The sequence below is a fragment of the Mus caroli genome, unplaced genomic scaffold (genome assembly GCF_978045245.1).
Source record: "Mus caroli unplaced genomic scaffold, Mus_caroli_1 scaffold_4, whole genome shotgun sequence".
NCBI lineage: Eukaryota > Metazoa > Chordata > Mammalia > Rodentia > Muridae > Mus > Mus caroli.
Window position 1 is genome coordinate 96,429,476 of NW_028227259.1, and position 20,683 is coordinate 96,450,158.

At 44.7% G+C, this 20,683-nt stretch overlaps 1 protein-coding gene across 1 annotated transcript in view; it reads left to right on the plus strand.

Annotated features, from left to right (window-relative positions):
- The first annotated feature begins 1,007 nt into the window (after window positions 1-1,007).
- The window catches only part of Shroom3 (shroom family member 3), a 287,935-nt gene continuing 268,259 nt past the window's right edge, over window positions 1,008-20,683 (plus strand). Inside the window, exon 1 of the mRNA XM_029477237.2 lies at window positions 1,008-2,194. Within this exon, the coding sequence (XP_029333097.1) occupies window positions 2,030-2,194 (165 nt within the window). The 5' untranslated portion in view covers window positions 1,008-2,029. The remainder of the gene's footprint in view (window positions 2,195-20,683) is intronic.

Sequence of the window (20,683 nt, forward strand, 5' to 3'; positions counted from 1 at the left end):
GTGGTACTAAGTAGAGCTTCATGTATGCCAAGCAAGCACGCTAACAACTGAGCTACACTCCCCCCATGCCAGCCTAAGCATCACAGGTGTAGCTCATGTGTTTATTTATTGTGTGCGTGTGTACATAAGATGTGGGTGTATGCATGTCTGAGTCTGAACATACTTGTGTCATGGTGTGTAGAAGATAACTTTGGGGACTCAGTTCTAGCTGTCCACCTTCTTGACGTGGGGTCTTTTGTTGTCTCTGGAGCTGTGCTTGTACTCTTAGGCTATTTGGACATGAAACTTCCAGGCCATTCTCCTGCCTGTGCCTTCTACCTTGGTGTAGAGGGGTTGGGATTACAGATGGACACTCGTGCATCTGGCTTTTTATGTGGGCTCCTGAAACTGAACCTTGATAGTTAGGCTTGAACAGTGTGTGTATGTGTGTGTGTGTGTGTGTGTGTGTGCGCGCGCGTGCTTTACTTTCTAAGCCGTTTAGTTGGCCCATTATTACACTGTCCCAATTTCACAGTCTTACTTGCTCCGTAGTATCTGCTCTTCGTTATAAGTAAAAACACCAAAATCAATTTTTTATTACATTTCTATCATTTTAAACTTCAGTACTGAAAAATAAAACTCATCACAAATTTAAGTAGAAAAACTTTGGGTAAATATTTTTCTTGAAAAGAATTCTAATTTGTCCCAATAATCTCAGAGGACTCTGGGCAAGACAAATAGCTACCATATACTGCTCACACTCTGATTGGAAAGTAACGTTAAATGTTATATAGCATTATTACAAAGTTACACTGATAACCTAGAGTCAGAGGAACATTGCGCCCCGAGTGCCTAGTACTTAATAGCAGGTATCAAGCAATCTTGGGTAGACCACAGTTTAAGGAAGAAAAAGTCTTCCTCAGTTTGCATAGCAAAGCAGTTTGTCTGGAGAGGCGGATCTTATGCAGCTTGTGGTATTTTCTTCTAATGAAATCAATAAAGCCCTTGACACTTGAAAGTTCGCCCGACCTGCTTAGGAGCAGCCTCTCAGACTTGGCGGCCCAGCAGAAGTGCCTGGAGGGATTTTCAAAATTCCAACGCTTGCCCGAAGTTCTGCTTTAATTAGTTAAGAGGCGGGGCTCTTCTGGTAACTATTTCTAGCCATCTGTACTGTATTTTCAGCTTCCTCGGTGTTATCGACTGTAGGCCGGCTCTGATTGCCAGGTCTTTGTGGCTGAATTCGGCAGAGCGCACTCCTCTGCCACCCGCACTCTCGCTCCAGGCGGCTGCAGAGGGACCCACCATCGCTGAAAATGCTAAAGAAAAGAAGCGCATCGCATCGCTGAGATTTGGGGGTGACTTCCTCCAGACACTAAGGATTTCTGTGCTCCAAGCCGCCCGCGCCCCTCCGCCCCCAGTCTTTCCTCTTACAAACCTCCCCTAACCCGAGAAGCAAGCGCTGAACTTTATGCTTGACAAAAATGGGTACAAAGTTTTCGCACAGCCTTTCCGCCCCCCGGGGACAGGATCGAACATTCCGAGGGCAACAGGAGCACCGCTAGCGCCGGCTTTCTTTAAATGCGGCTTCTGCGGAGGGCGGACGCTATTGTCATGGTAAATTTCACTCCCTCCGGAAGAAAGGGTTGGTGATCAATCAAAAAAAAAAAAAAAAAAAAAAAAGGGAGGTATTCCTTTGCGGCTCTGCCGCTTTCTTCCTAGACAGGGTGAAAGGCTTTTTACTATTCTCGGTTAAAAACCAAAAACACAGACAAGGCTTTGGCGCGTGTGGGAGCCGAAAGCAGTCTGCGGAGACCCTGGGGGACGTCGGTGTGAACGCAGTGGGTAGACCCCACTCGGGACTTCCGCTGAATTCCAGCGGGTGTAGTGGGAGAAGCATCCCCGGGGAGCCGCAGGCTTCGCTGCGGGGACTGAGTTTCTCTTGGCCTGAGGGCAGCGTGCTGAGCGATCTAACCCAGCAGGGAAGCTCCTCTTGCCTCCCTCTGGGTCAGGCACTTTAAACCGAAGCCGACTTGACCATGCCTCTGGCGCGATGAAGACTCCGGAGAACTTGGAGGAGCCTAGCGCCACGCCAAACCCCAGCAGGACCCCCACGGAGAGATTCGTTTATCTGGAAGCGCTCCTAGAGGGAGGGGCTCCCTGGGGCTTCACCCTGAAAGGTGGCCTGGAGCGTGGAGAACCTTTAATCATTTCCAAGGTAAGTTTCTGCTTTCAGTATTGTCTGCAACCAACTTGTGGTTTTTTGTTTGTAGCTTTTAAGGTTGTGTCAGATTTGTCAAAAAACGAAAGAAAAGAAAATTTCTGTTCGTTGCCTGAACTGCACTTAACTACCCAATTTGTTGACTCATGACTTTCTGATTATCTGGAAATGTTTTTGGATAGTTTGGTGTTTGGGAGAAAAGTGTGTCTAGCTCATTTATTCTGTGAAATCCCCAGGAAAAATGTGCTCAATTGATGGCTAATCTCCTCTTCTCGTGTATGAAATGCAGGATCAGTTCCCACATGAGCCTTCCGTTATAAATCAGATTAAAGATCAGCAGCCTCATGGCATAGTACACAGTCCGGGTCAGAAAAATCTCGCCCTTCAACCGAGAAGACCCAGCTTTAAAACTGCTTGAAATGTTCTTTTAAGTTTAGATCATTAACCCAGGTGTGGTGGTGGTGGTGGTGATGGTGGTGGTGGTGGTGGTGGTGATGGTGGTGATGGTGCAGGTCACCAAACTCAGCGGGGGCGGGGGGGGGGGGGGGGGCGGACGCAGAGGCAAGATTTTCAGCCCAGATCAAGTTAGCAAGATTCTGGCCCCAAAACCAAACCAACCAACCAAACAAACAAATAATTTTGGAGAATTGATTGCTTTATATACAGAAGGATTTAAAGTGGTTTTTAGTCTGGGCAAGACACCTCATCTGTCCCTCTGTATATTGTCAAAGTCTGACTTTAAAATCAAGTGGTTATTCACTATGATCCCATTGATCTTTTAGAGCTGGTGTATTTATTTATTTATTTAATATATATGGGTGTCTGTCTTCAGACACACCAGAAGAGGGAAACAAACCCCATTACAGATGGTTGTGAGCCACCATGTGGTTGCTGGGAATTGAACTCAGGACCTCTGCAAGACCTCTGCAAGAGCAGCCAGTGCTCTTAACTGCTGAGTCATCCATCCCTTCAGCAGGAATTTTTTTTTTTTTTTTTTTTTTGGTTTTTCGAGACAGGGTTTCTCTGTGTAGCCCTGGCTGTCCTGGAACTCACTTTGTAGACCAGGCTGGCCTCGAACTCAGAAATCCGCCTGCCTCTGCCTCCCGAGTGCTGGGATTAAAGGCGTGTGCCACCACGCCCGGCTGAATTTTTTTTTTTTAACCTTAGAATTAGTTTTCTTGCTTTTCTCTTAAACAGCAGACTTTCAAATTATTTGCTATAATATTTATTTTGAAATTACAGACTAGTACCAATTGAGAACAATAGAAGAACTTTCAGACAATGGCATCCCTGGGGAAACATTTGTAATTGAGGGAGAAAATCTTCTGAGTTTGAAGGTGGAGAAAGACACACTAGCTACTAGGTGTTGAATTTGAACTCTGTAAGGTTGCTTTTCACAGAAACACACACACACACACCAAACCACACCATCCTCCACCACTCCTGGTGTGTGTTTTGAGAAAGAACAGAGAAATAATAATGTGGATGGGCCAGGAGGAATTGGAACTGACAGCAGTTGGCCCCAGGTACACGGGACATCCTGCAGACTGTGTGCTTTCCTAAGGAAAGCAGAGGAGACTTGAATATGTATCTACCGGAAAGGATTTAATTTATTGAAAAAATGACAGCCCTGGAACCAGGGCCCTCAGTAAATGGAGGCTTGTTTTCCTTAAGCTACGAGAAATCTTGATAGAGGTCAGCTGTTGGGCGCAACAACAGCTTAATCAAGTCAAGAATTCCACTTAGATCTTTCATTTGCCATTCTTATTTGTGGTCCTCTGTCCTCATGGTTGTAGGGTGGATGCTGCACCTTGGCCGGCCATTACATCTTCATTCCAGGCAGAGTGGGAGGTTTTTGCGTTCTCATCAGACTTTTGCTTCTTTCTCAGTGGCCAGAACTGTCCTGTATAGCTATCCTGTAGATAGCAAAAGGAAATGAATGACGATGACTAGTTTAGACCGGTTAGGGGTTCTCTCATGAATTCTGAATAGGGTCTTAGCCTGCTAGAAGTCAAGGATTCTTTGGTACTGTTTGGGTGGGAAAAAGTGGTTCTTTCTATGAATGAAGTAGAGTTACTGTTGGATAAACAACAGAGAAAGCCTGCAGCAAATGTGTTTGAAAATGTGTGCATTTAAAAAAAAAAAAATGATTGCACAACCTTCCTGGATGTTAGTGATAAAGTCTATGCATGTATTCATGAAAATGCTAGTGGCTCTCAAAGAGGTCTAATCCCCTTCTACTGATTCACTGGAACCCTCTGGTGTCTTTGGGATACAGGCATAATACTCTATGCCAGTTGAATGTAGTATAGTGTCTGCTACAGAGAAAGTGTTTTTTAAAATCTTGATAAAGATATGGCTGCTGCTCTTCACTAGCCTGGGAGACTATGCTAATTGCTTACATGCTTCTAACTTGCCTTGCTTCCACAACAAAGCATCTGACAGAAGCAACTTACAGGAGCAAGGATTTATTTCAGTGCACAGTTTTTGGGAATACAATCTATCCAGGCAAGGGAGGCATAGAGGCTAGGGAGACCCCCCTCTGTGGTGGCACGGGCTTGCAGCATGGCCTGTACCTATCTCAACTGACCAGGAAGATGAGAACCAGAAACTGATATTAACATGAAGGCCTCTCTCTTCGAGCTAGGCTCTAGCCCCAAAGGTTCCTTAACATTTCAAAACAGCTGAGGACCAAGTATTCAAATACAGGAGCCTGTGGGGACAGTTCACATTCCAGCTGGGACAGGAGGAAGTTTGTCTGCAACTATAAACAATGGCAATGTTTATATTTCTCCCACGTGAGAGTCTGAACATAGCTGAATTGGAAGGTAGCTCTTTATGTTGCTAGATTCTGGTTCCTATCTCCATCCCAGAGTGATGGCCTCCTACTGGCCTACCAAGGTAACTTGTTACCATGTCTAATTTTCAGCTGTTAAGAAACAGGCAGGAAGGAAAGAGAGGGCAATATTCACTGGAGTACCATCTAGTTCAATCTGCTTTGTCCAGCCTGATAGCCAACAGCCACTCCCATTTCTGTTTCAATGAAAGGCATTAAAAAATGAAATCAGATTTAAAATTCTGACCCTCATTTGCACTAATGACATTTGAAGTGTCACATCACATCAAGGTTTCTGCACATCTTTCCCTATCTTGTGTGGCAAGGAAAGCCCGGCCCATCCACACCTGACCCTCACTCAGAGTTCTTTGATGTCCTGTGATGAGTTGCTTGGTCTCTCCTCTATACTCCTGTATCATGTATTTATTGCACTGAATCATGATATTTTATTTATGTTGATTGACTTGTTGGGGACAGGGAGTATTTCTTTCAGTTTTGACATGTCTAACCCAGAGCCTGTATATGGGTCTAACCTTCTAGAAGCCAAGGAAGGCTCTTTGCTTAATGTTTGAAAGTAAATGTTGACTAAATGAAAAGGCATGGTTATATCTAATTCTTCTTAAATTATCAGGACCCAGTACAGTGCCTGACATAGGTAGCATGTACTGAGTCAACTAGCAAAATCAGGCAGTGGGCACTTTCAGGAGGGAAGCAGAGTTCCCGTGAGATAGAGAAAAACTAGACAGATTTCTAGAGTTTAGATATATGTCCGTTTCTTATTACTGCTTGAGCAAATTTCCCCAAGTTTGGTGACTTAACACTATGAAAGCTCACCAATCGCTAGTTCTGTAGGTCAGAACCCTGAGATTCACTAGGCTAAAATCAAAGCATCTGTAGGGCCAGACTCCTTCTGGGGGGCTCCAGCAGAGTCTCTAACTCCTCTCTCTTCCAGTTCTGGAGGCTGGAAGTACTAGAGGTTCATGGGGGTGGTGGTGGTGGTGGAGGAGAGTGGGCAGGGGAAAGGAGGCAGGGGGCAGCAGTCCCCCTTTTTCTTCAAAGCCAACCACAGCAGCTTAAGTCTCATTTATCACTCCACCCTTGGACTCCGGCTCCCTTCTGCTTGGGACTGGAACTCAGCATCTTGCCCGGCAAGCGCCTCCCTGATCCCTGATCCCTTTGTCAGCTTTTAAAGACCCTATCGATTTCATTGGGTCCACTGAGGTAATGTTCCTGTTTTAAAACCAGCTGATTAATAGCTTTAATTCCATTTGCTTCTTCCTTTGCCATATAGCCTAACACAATCACAAGATCCAGGGATGACAAAGCAGATGCCTTTGGGAAGAGAGGGAGCTATTTTATCTACACCAGGGAGTGTGGGCATTGGTGAAAGTTCATAGAGTGAAGGCCAAAGCAGAAAAGAGTCTAGGGCACTAGTTCTCAACCTTCCCAGAACTGTGACCCTGTAATGCAGGTCCTCATGTTGTGATGACCGACCCCGAACTATAATGCTAATCCATTGCTACTTCATAGTTGTAATCATGCTTCTGTTGTGAGTATCTGATATGCCACCCCTAAGAAAGGGTCATTTTGACCCCTAAAGGGGCTACAACCCACAGGTTGAGAACTGCTGGTCTAGAGTGAAACTTAGCAGCTGAGACTGGTTTCAGCTCTTCTTTCTGAGCCAATGAAAAAAGTGCATAATGGACTTTCGTACTGCTGAGCGGTACCCCTTGTTCCCAAAGGCAGGGCGCTTTCCTATTGCAGGGGAAGAGAAGAGACAGTGCATGCCGAGTCTTAGAAAGGCACGTACACATTATGCACACAGTTATAAGTAGCCAGGTTATAGATGGCAGCATAATGCGCAAAGTATCTCTTTTCTTTTTGGTACAAAACAAGACAGGAAAATGAATGGGGGAGGGGAAAAACTACAAAGGAGTGGCAATAAAAGATTATTTTTCTACTTGCTTTCTTTGGGATTTAATGCCCTTGAAAAGGAAAGGCGGGGTCAAGGAGTGAACCTCTGTAATCCGCGAGCTTCAAATAGAAAGGGTACCTTATTTAAAAAAATGGTGGTTGTAAGCAGATGCTCAGACAATTCAATTGTTCAGGAAGTTGGCAGCCTGATTTGATTATGAGCCATTTGCTCAGTGCGGGAGCTGGGGAAAGCAGTTCCACCTGCTGCAGGGGTGCACCTGCTCCAGGGGCTCAGAGCCGTACAGTGACTACAAGAACAGCAGACCGCCATTGCTGAGAGTTTGCTGTGCTCAAGGCTCTATCCCAAGACATCTACAGGTGATAACTCCACGAGGAAGGTCACTCTCGTGTGCCAGTGACCTCCGTGAGGAACGGGGGTGGGGGGGCATACTCTAAGAAACCCTTGGAAACAGCTCTCACCTTACAGGAATAAAAGACATGGTCTATTCTGGATGAAATATGAGTGGCTGTGGCCAGGGAACATACATTTAGATCTCCCCACATAGAGCTGCAATGTGGATGTGTGGCTTGGTCCTGGAAACCTCACTGCAGGGACAAGGGAATGACAATGACAGACACACACGTACACAAAAGCTGAGATTGGGTGGGCTGTGCTCTCTCTGATGGAGCCTCAGCCTGCTGATAATGCACAGCACAGTGGGAAGGGGTTAGCTAGTTTGGTTAGCAGGATCCTGTCTTGGAGCAGTCTCAAGTTTCAGTCATCCACGAGGAGAGACACAAGGTTGCTAGTTTTTGCACACATTGTAAACATTGCATTTCGGGAGGGATTTGCCATTACTGTAATTTTCTACTGTAATATAAATATCTAATAATGCAGGATGTCTGATGTGCGACCCCTGTGAAAGGGTTATCTAACTCCCAAGGGGGTTATGACCCACAGGTTGAGAACTACTGTCCTAATGTCATCATTGTCCTTATAGTTCTGCCTCTGTAGAGAATCGTCTCGAACGCTCTGGTCAGTCTGCCATTTGAAAGTGGAACCAGTTGCTTTACACGTTGCTGTGTGAGTCGGTGGGTGAGTCCTCGGGTTAGGAACCAAGGCCTTGTGGGTGGGAACAGAGTCATCCAGGTGACCGTGTGACAATTATTATCATGTCTGGATGTTCTCTCTCTAGAATCAGCAGATTTCGACTTTCCAACTTTCTTGGTACCCCTGGGTTTTGTCACACAAGCTTTAGCCATAAATCTACTTCAGCGGTAAAACAGCAGCAATCAGCTACTGGTTATTTAATTTGACATCTTTTTAAAGCATTTCCTTTTAATTCTGGGCTGGCTAGATTGGCTCCCTTAAGGTCATTATTTTTTGTCTCCTTCCAAGAGTTAAGTTATATCAGCTTGCTATTCTCCCCCCACCCTTAATTTGAAATAGGGTCTCATGTAGCCCAGCCTGGCTTTGAATTTGTTTTGGTGCCAAGGCTGTCCTTGAGCTCCTAGTCCTTCTGCCTTTATCTCCCAAGTGCTGGTATTACACTTAGCTATCCTCCTGCCTTAGCCTCCTAGGTGCTGGATTTATTTACCTATGTCACCATGCTTATTTTGATATTTTCAAATGCCCAGGCTTTCTCAATTTCACTCTTTGGCTTTCTGTTTTTTCTCTTTGACACCTACTCCCTGTCCTTCATACACCCCCCCTCCCCGCTGCTCTTGAATAGATGTGTGTCCCCTCCTTCAGTCCCTTCCTCTCTTGCTTTTGCTCTGCCTCGATCTTGCTGCTTGTCTTCTAATAAAAATAGTCCTTTGCTGTTAGCCTCCTGTGGATGAACTGGGATCTCCTTAAGGTCCATAGATTTTACTTGTGCTTGCAAATCCTGCTTTTTCTGGCAAAATACCTCTCACTCTACACACAGAGAGCAAATTCTCAGTTTAAGTCGCTTATAGGATCTCAGCGCCGTAAAGACTCTCAGGAGTCATGTGACCCGACTTCCGTATTATACTGAGGGGGAAAAAAAAAAACGTGGAAGCACAAAGAGTGCGTGTATTTGCCAAGGTGCCTTCCATTTTAGCCGACAGAGTGTGTATTTGTGTGTATCTGTGTGTGTGTGTGTGTGTGCGCGCGCGCGCATGCGTGTGTAAAACCCAGCTTGTGCTTTCTGCTGAGGCCATTTTTGCTCTTGTATGAACCCTTTTGTATCCTCCTTTTAGACTGTGACGTCTAGAAGGTAAGGATCTTTCACATCTCTCCTTTTGTCTCTCCCTCTACTCCTGTCTTTCTTTCCCGCTATCCGTAGTGCTGAAATTATGAATAGCAATTATGAAAATGTACTAACAAGTAGAGAGGAAAGGATTAATATCCAAGCAGACCATAAAGTCGATCTGAATGGGATGGCGCACATCAGTGATTATAGTGCTTGGGCTGCAGAGGCAGGGGGATTAGGAGTTACAGGCCAGCTTAGGCTGCGCAGCAAATTCGAGGCCTACCTGGGGTACACACTATCTCAAAAATTTTTTTTTCTTAGAAGGATATCTAGGATATCTATAAACATAATATTAGAAAATACGGCTTGAAGGCCAGGAACATCGCTCAGTTGGTGGAGTGTTTGCCTAGGATACAGGAAGCCCTGGGCTCAAATCAAATACTGTAAAAACTCAGCATGATGGTGCACACCTGCAATCCTAACACTCAGGGAGCAGAGACAGAAAGACCAGGAGTTTGAAGTCTTCCTTTGGCTGCATAGTGAGTTTGAGGCCAACCTGACTTATAAGAAACAACAGCTCTAAAAGTCAAAAATTATAAATAAAAGAATGAATTCCTCCCTGAGGAAAAAAAAAGCAACCTGGTTAACTTTTATACACACACACACACACACACACACACATACACATATATACATATATATATATATATAATATTATATATAATTAATAACTATATATTTGTATATTTTAAATGAGTAATATAATATATACTATATATGTATATGATTAAAAGTTATATATTATATATACACATTCATATGTATAATATGTTATATATATTTATTATATTTTATATATAATACACTAGGCATATATATCTTTTACTCAGATATGTATTTACAGTGTTCTGCAAATGTCTCCGATTGAATTAAATTAGTCAAAATGGGGACACACATGCTTTTATTTAATTTTTAACGGGTCTCCCAAGCTTTGGGTACAGTGTGACATGTTGTGAGAAGCAAGCTAAGGTTGTCATCCATCTCCTGTTGTTGGATGGAGAAAGGTTTTATTCAACAAACACCATGCTGATCTTAGATGCCAAGTGGATCTGAGCATCAGTGGGGACTCTGCTTTCTTTTAAAGCTAATACATCCCCCAAAGCGTTCCCTCCTACATAGAGAACACAATTTAATTGAAGAAATATTCGTCTCATTTTAGTGAGCCCACAGTGCAATTGGAGACACATAATGAAAGATTTTCTGTCAATCTTTGAAAAAAAAAAACCTCAAAGACATTCTGGATTGGAGCTAACCCACAGACAGTCTTCCATGTCCCTGCCTTTGATGTGGTTTCAAACAGTGAGCATCTTATCCAGAGGGCTGCAGAGTTGTTGTTCTCTGTCCATCCCGGGAGTCCATCCATCTCCCGCGCTCTGACCTCCCAGGCACTCCTCAGTACAGTAAAATGATGGAGAACGTCTCAGATAAATCAAGCGCCATCCCCCACCCCCCTCTTCCAGTGACTTTTCCCACAGAAACAAAGTTGGTGTATCTGACCGGCAGAATGCAAGCAATATTTCTCTCCTGCCTTCCCAGGATGCTTTGCTAACTTGGCAGACTGGCACATGGACACTCTGTCCTGGGCCTCGGAGCCTCAACTTGCACTTATGTCAACTGCATTTTTCATTCCTCCTCCCCGCGCCCCCGTTTGCTGTGGCCCTTTCCCTTTTGAACTAAATTTTTTTCTTTGAGATTTTATCTAAATCTTTATTTTTAAGACGTGCTCTTCAGTATGTTTGTAATTCCTGTTATTTTTGTTGTTTTGAATAAGGCTGTCAAGAGTAGCAAAGTACACATCCCAGATGGTGGATGGCTTTGAGTGATAATAGAGTAAAAGCACTGATCATGTGACCCTGCTCAAGGGGCTTAGCTTTCCCCAAACTCAGTTTTCTTGTCTCTAAAGCTGGAGCATCCTTACTGAAAGTGGTCCTGCTAAGCATCCAGTGGATTAAGCTATTCGATAGTGGGATGGTGAAGCATTGCTCCAGATGTTAGGAGTAGACAGATGAAAGGATGGTCGGAGTTCAACTGTAGAAGGCCACTCCTGTAACTCATGTAACAAAGATGGTACCTGACTGGCCTTCCAGATCATGGCCAGAGTGGCTACTTCAAAATGAAACACTGAACAAATAAATACCCTGACCTATGGCAATGGATATGTTTGTACAGGATGATTCCATGATACAGTAAGCACTATTAAGAACAAAAACAGTACAGTGCATTCTTGAGTGATGGTGTCTGGGAGGGAGAGGAAGAGCAGGGATTACACTCAATCAATCAAATGAGAGGGTCATGGGAGTGTTATATTTGAGCTAAGACCCAGCAGATAAGAAGAGGAGAATCAGACATGTGAGATTTGCAAGTTGGAGGCATGAAGGTCTTGTCCCATTACATAAGCAAACAGCAAGGCAGGGGCTGGGGGAGATGACTTAGTAAATAAGAGGACTTATTTTGCCACCATAAGAACCTGAGTTCAAACCCCAAGCACCCAAATACAACACTGAGCATGGTTGCACAGACTTATAACTCCAGCACTGTAAAGGATCTTGAGGACCTGACAGCCACCAGCCTAGCTCCAGCATCAGTGAGATGGCCTATCTGAAGAAAATCAGGAGAGGACAGGATGAGCAGGAGAACCAAAGCCCTTCTTTGGCCTCCATAACTGTATGTGCATGTGAACATGTATACCGCCCCCAGTATATACAGCATATAAATTAATTAATTAAAAATAAACTTTAACACCCCCCGACACACACCTTCTGCATCAAGCAATGCTTGGAGGTTGCTAAGCCAGAGAGAAAGCAGCTTGGGATAGAAGTGGAGGGGGCTGGAGTGATGGCTCAGTGGCGAACACTGCACACTGCTCTTTCAGAGTACCTGAGTTCTGTTCTCAGCAGCCATGCCAGACAGTTTACAAGGGATCTGTCGCCCTCTCCTGGCCTCTACAAGTACTTGCATACACATGGTGCACATAAGCTCATGCAGGCACACAGATATACATATAAATGAATAAACAAACAAACAAACAAACAAATTGCCCCCCAAAAGACAGCAACAAAACTAACCAATCAACCGATCAAGCTAGGTGATTGAAGTAGAACTAACTGGGCCAACTCTTTGGTACTTTAGGTATTAAATGCTGTTCGGATCCACACATTTGCTTACTGTAGAACCAATTGTCTATCTTCTTTCTCTTGTGTGGGATTGGAGTTGGGGCCTCATCCATGCTAGGTAAACTGCACTACCACTGAGCTATACTCTCAGCCCTCTCTCTTCCCATTGAAACGTTAAAACTTTTAACGTATAAATATGTATGAGTATAACATAAGCTTTCCTCGTCCTGTATGTGTGTGTGTGTGTGTGTGTGTGTGTGTGTTCTCTGAGAAGTTGGAAGTCTTCGGACTTGTCTCATGGAGACTGGGAAGTGAGCTGCTGGAATCCAGACCCAGCATCTGGGTGGTATCCAGAAATGAATACACATGTTGGTATTGAGATAAATAATTGTAAAATTGGACAGTGAATAACCCTTTGGGGACGGTCAGGGGAAACAGCACGGCCCTTTCTCTTATGCCTGTGTGTGCTGTTTGCTTTTCATATTTTTTGCTTTTGAGTGTTTACTAATGAGCAGCTGGCCTAAAAGAAGGCAGCCATCAAGCTAAGAATAAGACAGCAGGGGAAGGTTAAAAGAATTAGCCATATTCTTCAGGGCTGCATTCAGGGTTGTGTGGTGGTGCTCTTGGCTGGGAGTCTACAATTCAACGAGCTGTTGGCACTCTCTCAAAAGGACTTCTGTCACACTTTCTCCTACACATGGGAGTCAGTGGATGTGACCTTTTAGAAGAACAGTCCGTTTAGACTCTTCCAGTGGGGGACGGGCTATGTGGCTCCGCCCTGATCCCAGGTACTAAATGTTATTGCTGTCTGGCTTCTTAAACAGAGGAGTCAGAACAGGAAAGGGAGAAATATATACTGATTTCCATGTGTGGGTCAGACACCGTCTTAGGATGTCATTGTATCAGAATGAGACTTGTTTTTGTATACGAGGAAAGAGTTTTCTCCTAGATCCTGGTGGAACAAAAAAAGCTAAGTCATTTCATTCTCTCACTACTACATTATTTACTGAGTATGTGAAAATGTGGTGGCCTGGGAACTGTTTTTCAGTGAATGTTGTTCACAGCTCTCCCCCTTCATCTTCACCTACTGAAGTTCCCTCTCTATCGCTACTCTGCCCACATTCCCTTACTCGTCACTTCGGACTGCCAGTGGTCACCATTGCAACTCTTTGCTTAAAGGCTTTATTTTGTCTCTCCCCTTTGCCACCAGAGTGAATGTCACCAGGAACAAGCTTTCCACCCATGGCAGACTGGCGTTGCTGTAGTTCACCTCAGATGGCATAACTCTGACCTAACGTTGTGCTAACTCCCAGAGTGCCCCTTGCAGAACGAAGCAACGGTTATCCATCGTTAGAGCTGGCTTGATGTTGTGCCTGTTAAACACTCTTCCTTTCCATACCTGGCGCACTTCCCTGTTAATATTACTTACTACCCATACATGGCTTGCATTTGGAGTCTAGTCTCAGGGTCTGCTTGTTACAGGATAGTTAACCTGTTTCCTAGTTAGAGTGTGGCTCAGCCTTTAGCACACACCTTTAATCCCTCTGGCTGGAACGTGCCCATACTAGTCACTCTTAATCCCAATCAATGAAGGCAAAGGCAGTTTGTAGAAGGAAATGCCTATCTTTGAAAGTGATGTCTAATTGAGTGGCAGGGAAAGTGATGAATCAGAGAAAGATTTGACAGAATAGGATCTGCCCAGCTCTCATGAGAAGAGAGAGGGAAGGGAAGCTACTTAAGGAAAACAGTACAGGAAGACAGTTAAGGAAGACAAGTAAGTCAGTACAGGAAGAAGAGGGTACTGTACAGGATACAGTAGAGTTTATGGAGGGCAGGACAATAGAGTTGAGAGGGAGTGGGCTTTGAGACCCTCACCACATGGGAGGCAGTTTTACTGGGTGAATTTTTTTTTAAGATTATTTATTTATTTATTATATGTACGTACACTGTAGCTGTCTTCAGACAGCACCAGAAGAGGGCATCAGGTCTCATTATGGGTGGTTGTGAGCCACCATGTGGTTGCTGGGATTTGAACTTCGGACCTTCAGAAGAGCAGCCATCTCACCAGCCCCTTACTGGGAGAATTTTACAGAGACAGATTGAAGAGAGAACAAGCTAGACACCGGCAAAGATGGAATAAGCAAGAGAATGAGAAGGAGCCAGAAGATTAAGAACAATTGCTAGAGTCAGTCTGAGGCCAGGAAGAGCAATTCAGAGCTGAGAGAGAAGCCAGATTGAATAAGTCAGCTGGGAGAAGAGTTTGAACCAGAGCAGCTGATTTGAACCAGCCAGCTGGAGTTCAGAAAGAACAAGAACGTGTGAACACAGGTGAACTTATTCAGCAGTCGTCTCAGCTGAACACATTCTATTCTAGATTAGGTTGTGTAGAGGCTAGAAGCTTTTAAGACAAGGCCTAGGCTAGCAGACTAAGGCAGTTAGCCTCCCAGACAACAATTTCAACCAGAGAATACAAGTTACCTTTGCCTCTGCTTCCAAGAAAACCCAAATACAACCATCGTTAGGAGAAAGCTTACTAAGGGGAAGGGAAGGATAGGACCTAAAGTCTGGTGGGGATTTTGTTTCTAAGCCCAGGGTCTGTCCCCATAGCTGTGAGATTCAAGCAGAAGATTCACAATGAGCTGGAGAGCTGGCTCAATTGTCAAGAGCAAGTACTGCTCCCACAGAGGGCTTGAGTATGGTTTCCCAACAGTGGGTATGAGTCAACCACTATGCCTTCTATACCCAGGTCACTATTTCATTGTTGTTGCATACAGTGAAGACTGACAAGCAGTTGCTGTACAGGACAGCCGTTAGTCTGCTTTAAGCCTCAACCTAAACTAGAATGGGCCAAATAATGAGTAGATCCCTTGCCACAAAACTCATTACTAAGTATTTGAAGCAAGCAGTTGAAGAGAACCTAACTGTGATTCTAGTCTTTTCTAAATTCATATTTAAATGAAATCATGTCACTTAAAGTACTTCTGCAGCAGTCTGGCCTCTCATGATAGAGACGTAACGGTCAGGGAGGAGGGTAGAGACTGGGTGTGGGGCTTGAGTATGCTTGGCCCAGGGAGTAGCACTATTAGAAAGTGTGGCCTTGTTGAGGAAGTGTGTCATTGTGGGGCTGGTCAATGAGACCCTCCTCCTAGCCATGTGGGAGCTAAGTCTTCTGTTTGCCTTCGGAATAAGATGTAGAACTCTTAGCTCCTCCAGCACCATGTCTGCCTGGATGCTGCCATGCTCCCACCTTGATGATAATGGACTGAACCTTTGAAACTGTAAGCCCCAATTAAATATTGTCCTCATAAGAGCTGCCTTGGTGGGCTGGAGAGATGGCTCAGTGGTTAAGAGCACTGAGCTGCTCTTCCGGAGGTCCTGAGTTCAATTCCCAGCAACCACATGGTGGTTCACAATCATGGGATCTGATGCCTTCTCACACCATACAAAAGGTAGTAGGGAGCTGTTAAGGAAAAGGAAGGAGAGGGTAAGGGGGTGAATATGGCCAAATACATGACATACTTCAATGAGAATGTCCTGGTGAGGCCCTTCACTTTGTACAATGATATACACTAATAAATAGAAATTTGGGGGCTGGAGCGGTGGCTCAGCAGTTAAGAGAACACACTGCTCTTTCAGAGGATCTGAGTTCAGTTCCCAGCACCCACATCCAGCAGATCACACCTTCCTGCCACACGCACATGGACATACATACATGCCGATACTCACATGTATGGAGTACATTAAAAAGTAATGCAATCCGTACAATGTAAAACCCTTGACCTATATGCAAAGATACATCCATAGAAGGACTTAAATGCCTATGGCCTCACGATTTCATGCTAACCAATAAATGTAAAAAGATCCAAATGGCCATCGGCTGTATAAACAAAATGTAATATAGAACGTAATGGAATACAACTTGTCAGGAAAAAGGAACTGGATATGGTGAGATGTATATGTTACAAGATGGACGGACCTTAAAGACCTGATGCTTGCTGAAAGAAGCCAGCACAAAAGAGCATGCAACCCAGAAAAGGCAAATCCAAGGACACACAGTAGTAGATCAATGGTGGCCTAAGATGGGGGAGAGGGAGCTGTCTTCCCTCCCTCCCTCCTTCCTTCCTTCTTCCCTCCCTCACTCCCTCCTTCCTTCCTTCTTCCCTCCCTCACTCCTTCCTTCCTTCCTTCTTCCTTCCTTCCTTCCTTTCTTTCTTTTTTAATACTGGGTGTTGAACCCAGGGCTACCCTCCCAGCTAGCACTAATAGCAAACTTGCTGATGATGCTGTGTCTGTGAAGAAGTTAGAACCAAAAGAATCTGGTCCTTAAGCCTTGTGTGCATGACTCAGCATCTCTGAAGGCAACTGGGCAACGCTTTCCTCACTGAATTTTTTGGGGGAGGGGTCTTCATATACGGGTCCAACCCGATCCCTATTTAGTGAATGAGGCCTGACAGAAAGCTGAATAAAAAGCTCCCCGCTCCCCACCGGAGCGCTGTCACAGCGCCTCAACCTAGGCTCCGGGGGAACTTTGGCAAGCGGAAGAATCCTTTGTCTTCAGACTGAGACAAGAGGGGGAAAAATCCCAAGTATTCAGCTGTGTAGCATCACTCAAGCATGGTTTAATGGGGAAGGTCTAATGAGGAATGTAGTCTTTGAAAACGCTCGCGTTGAAAACCTCCCAGTGCATTCTCACTGTACGGCGCTACATGATTATAATGAACAGGATTCAAACAGCAGCTACAGATTAGGTTACCATCCCACCCAGTTTAGCCAGTCACAGATGCTGCGTTTTCTTTACTGGCAGTGTGTTCAAGGAGACTTTGGTCTGTTACTACAATTCCATGCATTAGAGAAAACACCCCCATTCTTCACGGATTCTATAGAGGTTACAGGAATAAGAATAAAAGGCAGTTTTAAACTACCAAGTGAATCACTGCCGGGCACCCCCCCTCCCCGCCCCCACCTTCTCTCTGGCTGTTGACCTCTGAATACATTCCTGCTCCAGAGCTTAACCCAACTTTCCCAGGAGCCGGTCTAAAGCGGGTTTTAAATTTGCACGGATTTCCAGCAGGTACCATTTCTGTATCCCCATATGATTTCTTCTCCAGTTACTTCAAAAGCGTTCATCTCCTATACTGTGTCTCATGGCTGGCAAACGTACTTATAGTTTTAAAAAAGGAAGGAAGGGGTGGGGAACTGGGGAGATACGAGCATGAGGACCAGAGTTCGGACCTCCCGGACCTGTGTAGAGCCAGATGCAGTTGATGCATGCGCCCAATCACCGCATTCCTACAGCAAGATGGGGAGTGGAGGAGGAGGAGGCAGCATCCCCTGACGCTTGCAAATCTGCTAACCTGGCATTTACAGAGGCAGACGACAGAGACCCTGTGTGAAACAAAGGAGGAGGGACATCCAAGGTTGCCCTCTGACCTCTACATACGCAATGTGGTACCCATGAGCATAGACTTTCATACATATGTACACATCATACACACACACACACACAGAGAGAGAGAGAGAGAGAGAGAGAGAGGACTCAGATTTTATCTTTGCTGGTCCCAGAATTATCTAAACCTATTTATGCCTTCATTCATTAAAATGAAAGTTGAGGGCTGGTGAGATGGCTCAGTGGGTAAGAGCACCCGACTGCTCTTCCGAAGGTCCAGAGTTCAAATCCCAGCAACCACATGGTGGCTCACAACCATCTGTAATGAGACCTGACGCCCTCTTCTGGTGTGTCTGAAGACAGCTACAGTGTACTTACATATAATAATAAATAAATAAATAAATCTAAAAAAAAAAAAAAGAAAGAAAGTTGAGTTGGTTGGGGATGTAGCTCAGTGATAGAGTACTTTCCTCCCTAGGTGAAGTTCGAGTTCGGTTCTCAGCACCGTGTGGGTATGTGGGTGGGTTAATGAGAAGGAGGAGGAGAAAAAATAGACATTTTTTCATTTTATATTAAATTCTTATCCTTAGAGTAGGCGTACTCTTAATTTTTTCTTTTGTTTCATGCTTTCATTGGCTAGTTAAATTATTTTATTTAAAGTGTCGCACATAAGTATGACTTACGTGCAGTAAAACATGCAAATGTACAGTTGCAGTTTTTATTTATTTATTTATTTATATTTTGTTTTTTGTTGTTGTTTGATTGTTGAGCCAGGGCTTCTGTGTAGCCCTGACTGTCTTAGAACTCAACACTGTTGGCCAGGCTGCTGCCCTCAGGCTCAGAAAGAGTCACCTGCCTCTGCCTCCCAATTGCTAGGATCTAACATGTGCATCAGCCCTGTCCAGCAAGATTACAGCTTACTTACTTTTATTGTTGCTAAGACAAAATGCCTGATAAAGCACTGAAAGAAGCAAGACTTCCCTCTGGCTCACAGTTGAAGATTCAGCCCATGATGGGGGCGGAGGGGGGAGCGGTGGCATGGTAGCTTTCCTTGGAGTTCCCATGCTTGGGTTTCAGGTTGCTTCTTTCTGTGGTCTCTCTCTGGGTATTCACTTGCCTGGCCAGTCAGATCAGATTACCAACCATCTTCATGGCCTCATTATAATTTAATTCTTTTAAGGCTTCAGCTCCAAATATAGTCACATTGGGAGACCATGACAGTTGGAACTTTAAAGCTTTAACGGGATTTTATAAATGCTATGCTCTCTAATTTGCAGGAAATGTGAAATTAGCCAATCACAAAGTTGCCAAAGGCAATTATGAGTCTAGTAGTAAGATTTGCTTAGGGGCTGGAGAGCTGGCTCATTTGATATAATCACTGACTGCACTTCCAGAGGACCTGGGTTTGGTTCCCAGCACATAGTGGCTCATAACTGTCTATAACTCCAGTTACAGGGGATCCAACACCTTTTTCTGGCCTCTGAGGGCACCAGGTAACATACATGGTGCATATACATACATGCAGGCATCCATCAAAACAAATGACTGGAATTCATCATAGGATCCATTCAGAAATACTCATGCATGAGCAATTACATATATATTTTTTTTTCTTTAAATGACTCATGAGGTACAGCAGACAGACATACAGAGACCGAGATGAGAAAGACAGACACAGAGGCAGAGATTAGAGAGACAGACAGACAGAGAGCGCCTGAAGAACATTGAGGGTTAGCTTGCTGACAAATACAAAGCTGAGGAGCTTCGAGGAGCATGACTGCACTTTCCCTTTTGTTTTGGTTTTTCGAGACAGGGTTTCTCTGTGTAGCCCTGGCTGTCCTGGAACTCACTCTGTAGACCAGACTGGCCTCGAACTCAGAAATCCGCCTGCCTCTGCTATCGGCTCTCCGGGCCTTTCTCTTGGCTTCTTGCTGTATATCATAAAGTGTCAGTGCGTCCTCAGAAATGAAAAACGTGGGGTTTGGGCACTGCTCTCAACAGACTCCTTGAGGAAAACTTTTCCTCCCTTCAAAGATCAGCTAAAATTGAATATGGCATTGTTTGTCCTCTGTTGCATGAGCGATAGGGTCAGACGATAGCACTGCTTGCTAAGCAAGCAGTGATGGGCAGTTCCGAAGTGGGCATTATTGGGCATTATCACAGCCTTGTCAAGCAGCGGAAGGCAGAATGGGTTTTCTTTCCTCCCACTGCACCTGACCTCGAGTGTTCATCCGTCTTCGTGTTCGGACCCGCACTGTGAATTTTCAGGATGGTACAGTTTATTGCGTTTAGTGAACTGGAGATTTGGATGACAGCTCGATGTGTCAGGACCCCTGACTAGTGTCTGCCATCCTCAGGCATCAGGCCAGTCTCTTCTAATCCTTCTCACACAGTACAGAGGTCAGGACCCCACTGTTTCCTCAATGTGTTAGCAGATTCTTGCTCCATGATAATCCTGCGTTTAATTAGGAAAGAATCTAAAACATCCATCTTGTAAAAGTAACAAATCCCAAAGTCTAAATCATATGGAATGCCCAAAATAAAGCAACTAACAACAATAACCAAGTCCTAAAGGGAATGTGTGTGTGTGTCAGGGGTTTTTTGTTTTGTTTTGTTTTTACAATTTAGCAATACTGAGAGATAAGGAAAGAATCGGCCTCTTGGGAGCTGAAGGGACATAAAGATTTTCATGCACCCCGCCAGAGAGTGCAAAGGAGACTCATGTCAGAACCATTCATGGGGAGGGGGGGTAGTGTGGTCAGAGATATGCCTGCCTCTGCCTCCCAAATGCTGGGATGATAGCCACGTACCCCCACTGTCCTGCTACTGGGTATTATAGCCATACCCTTTATGTATTATCCTTAGTCTTGGCCCTCCCCTGAGCCCAGAAAGAGAAGCGTGTCGTCTCATTCTTTTAAGCACTAGCATCACTCCAAATAGCTCAGACTTCACCCTAATTCA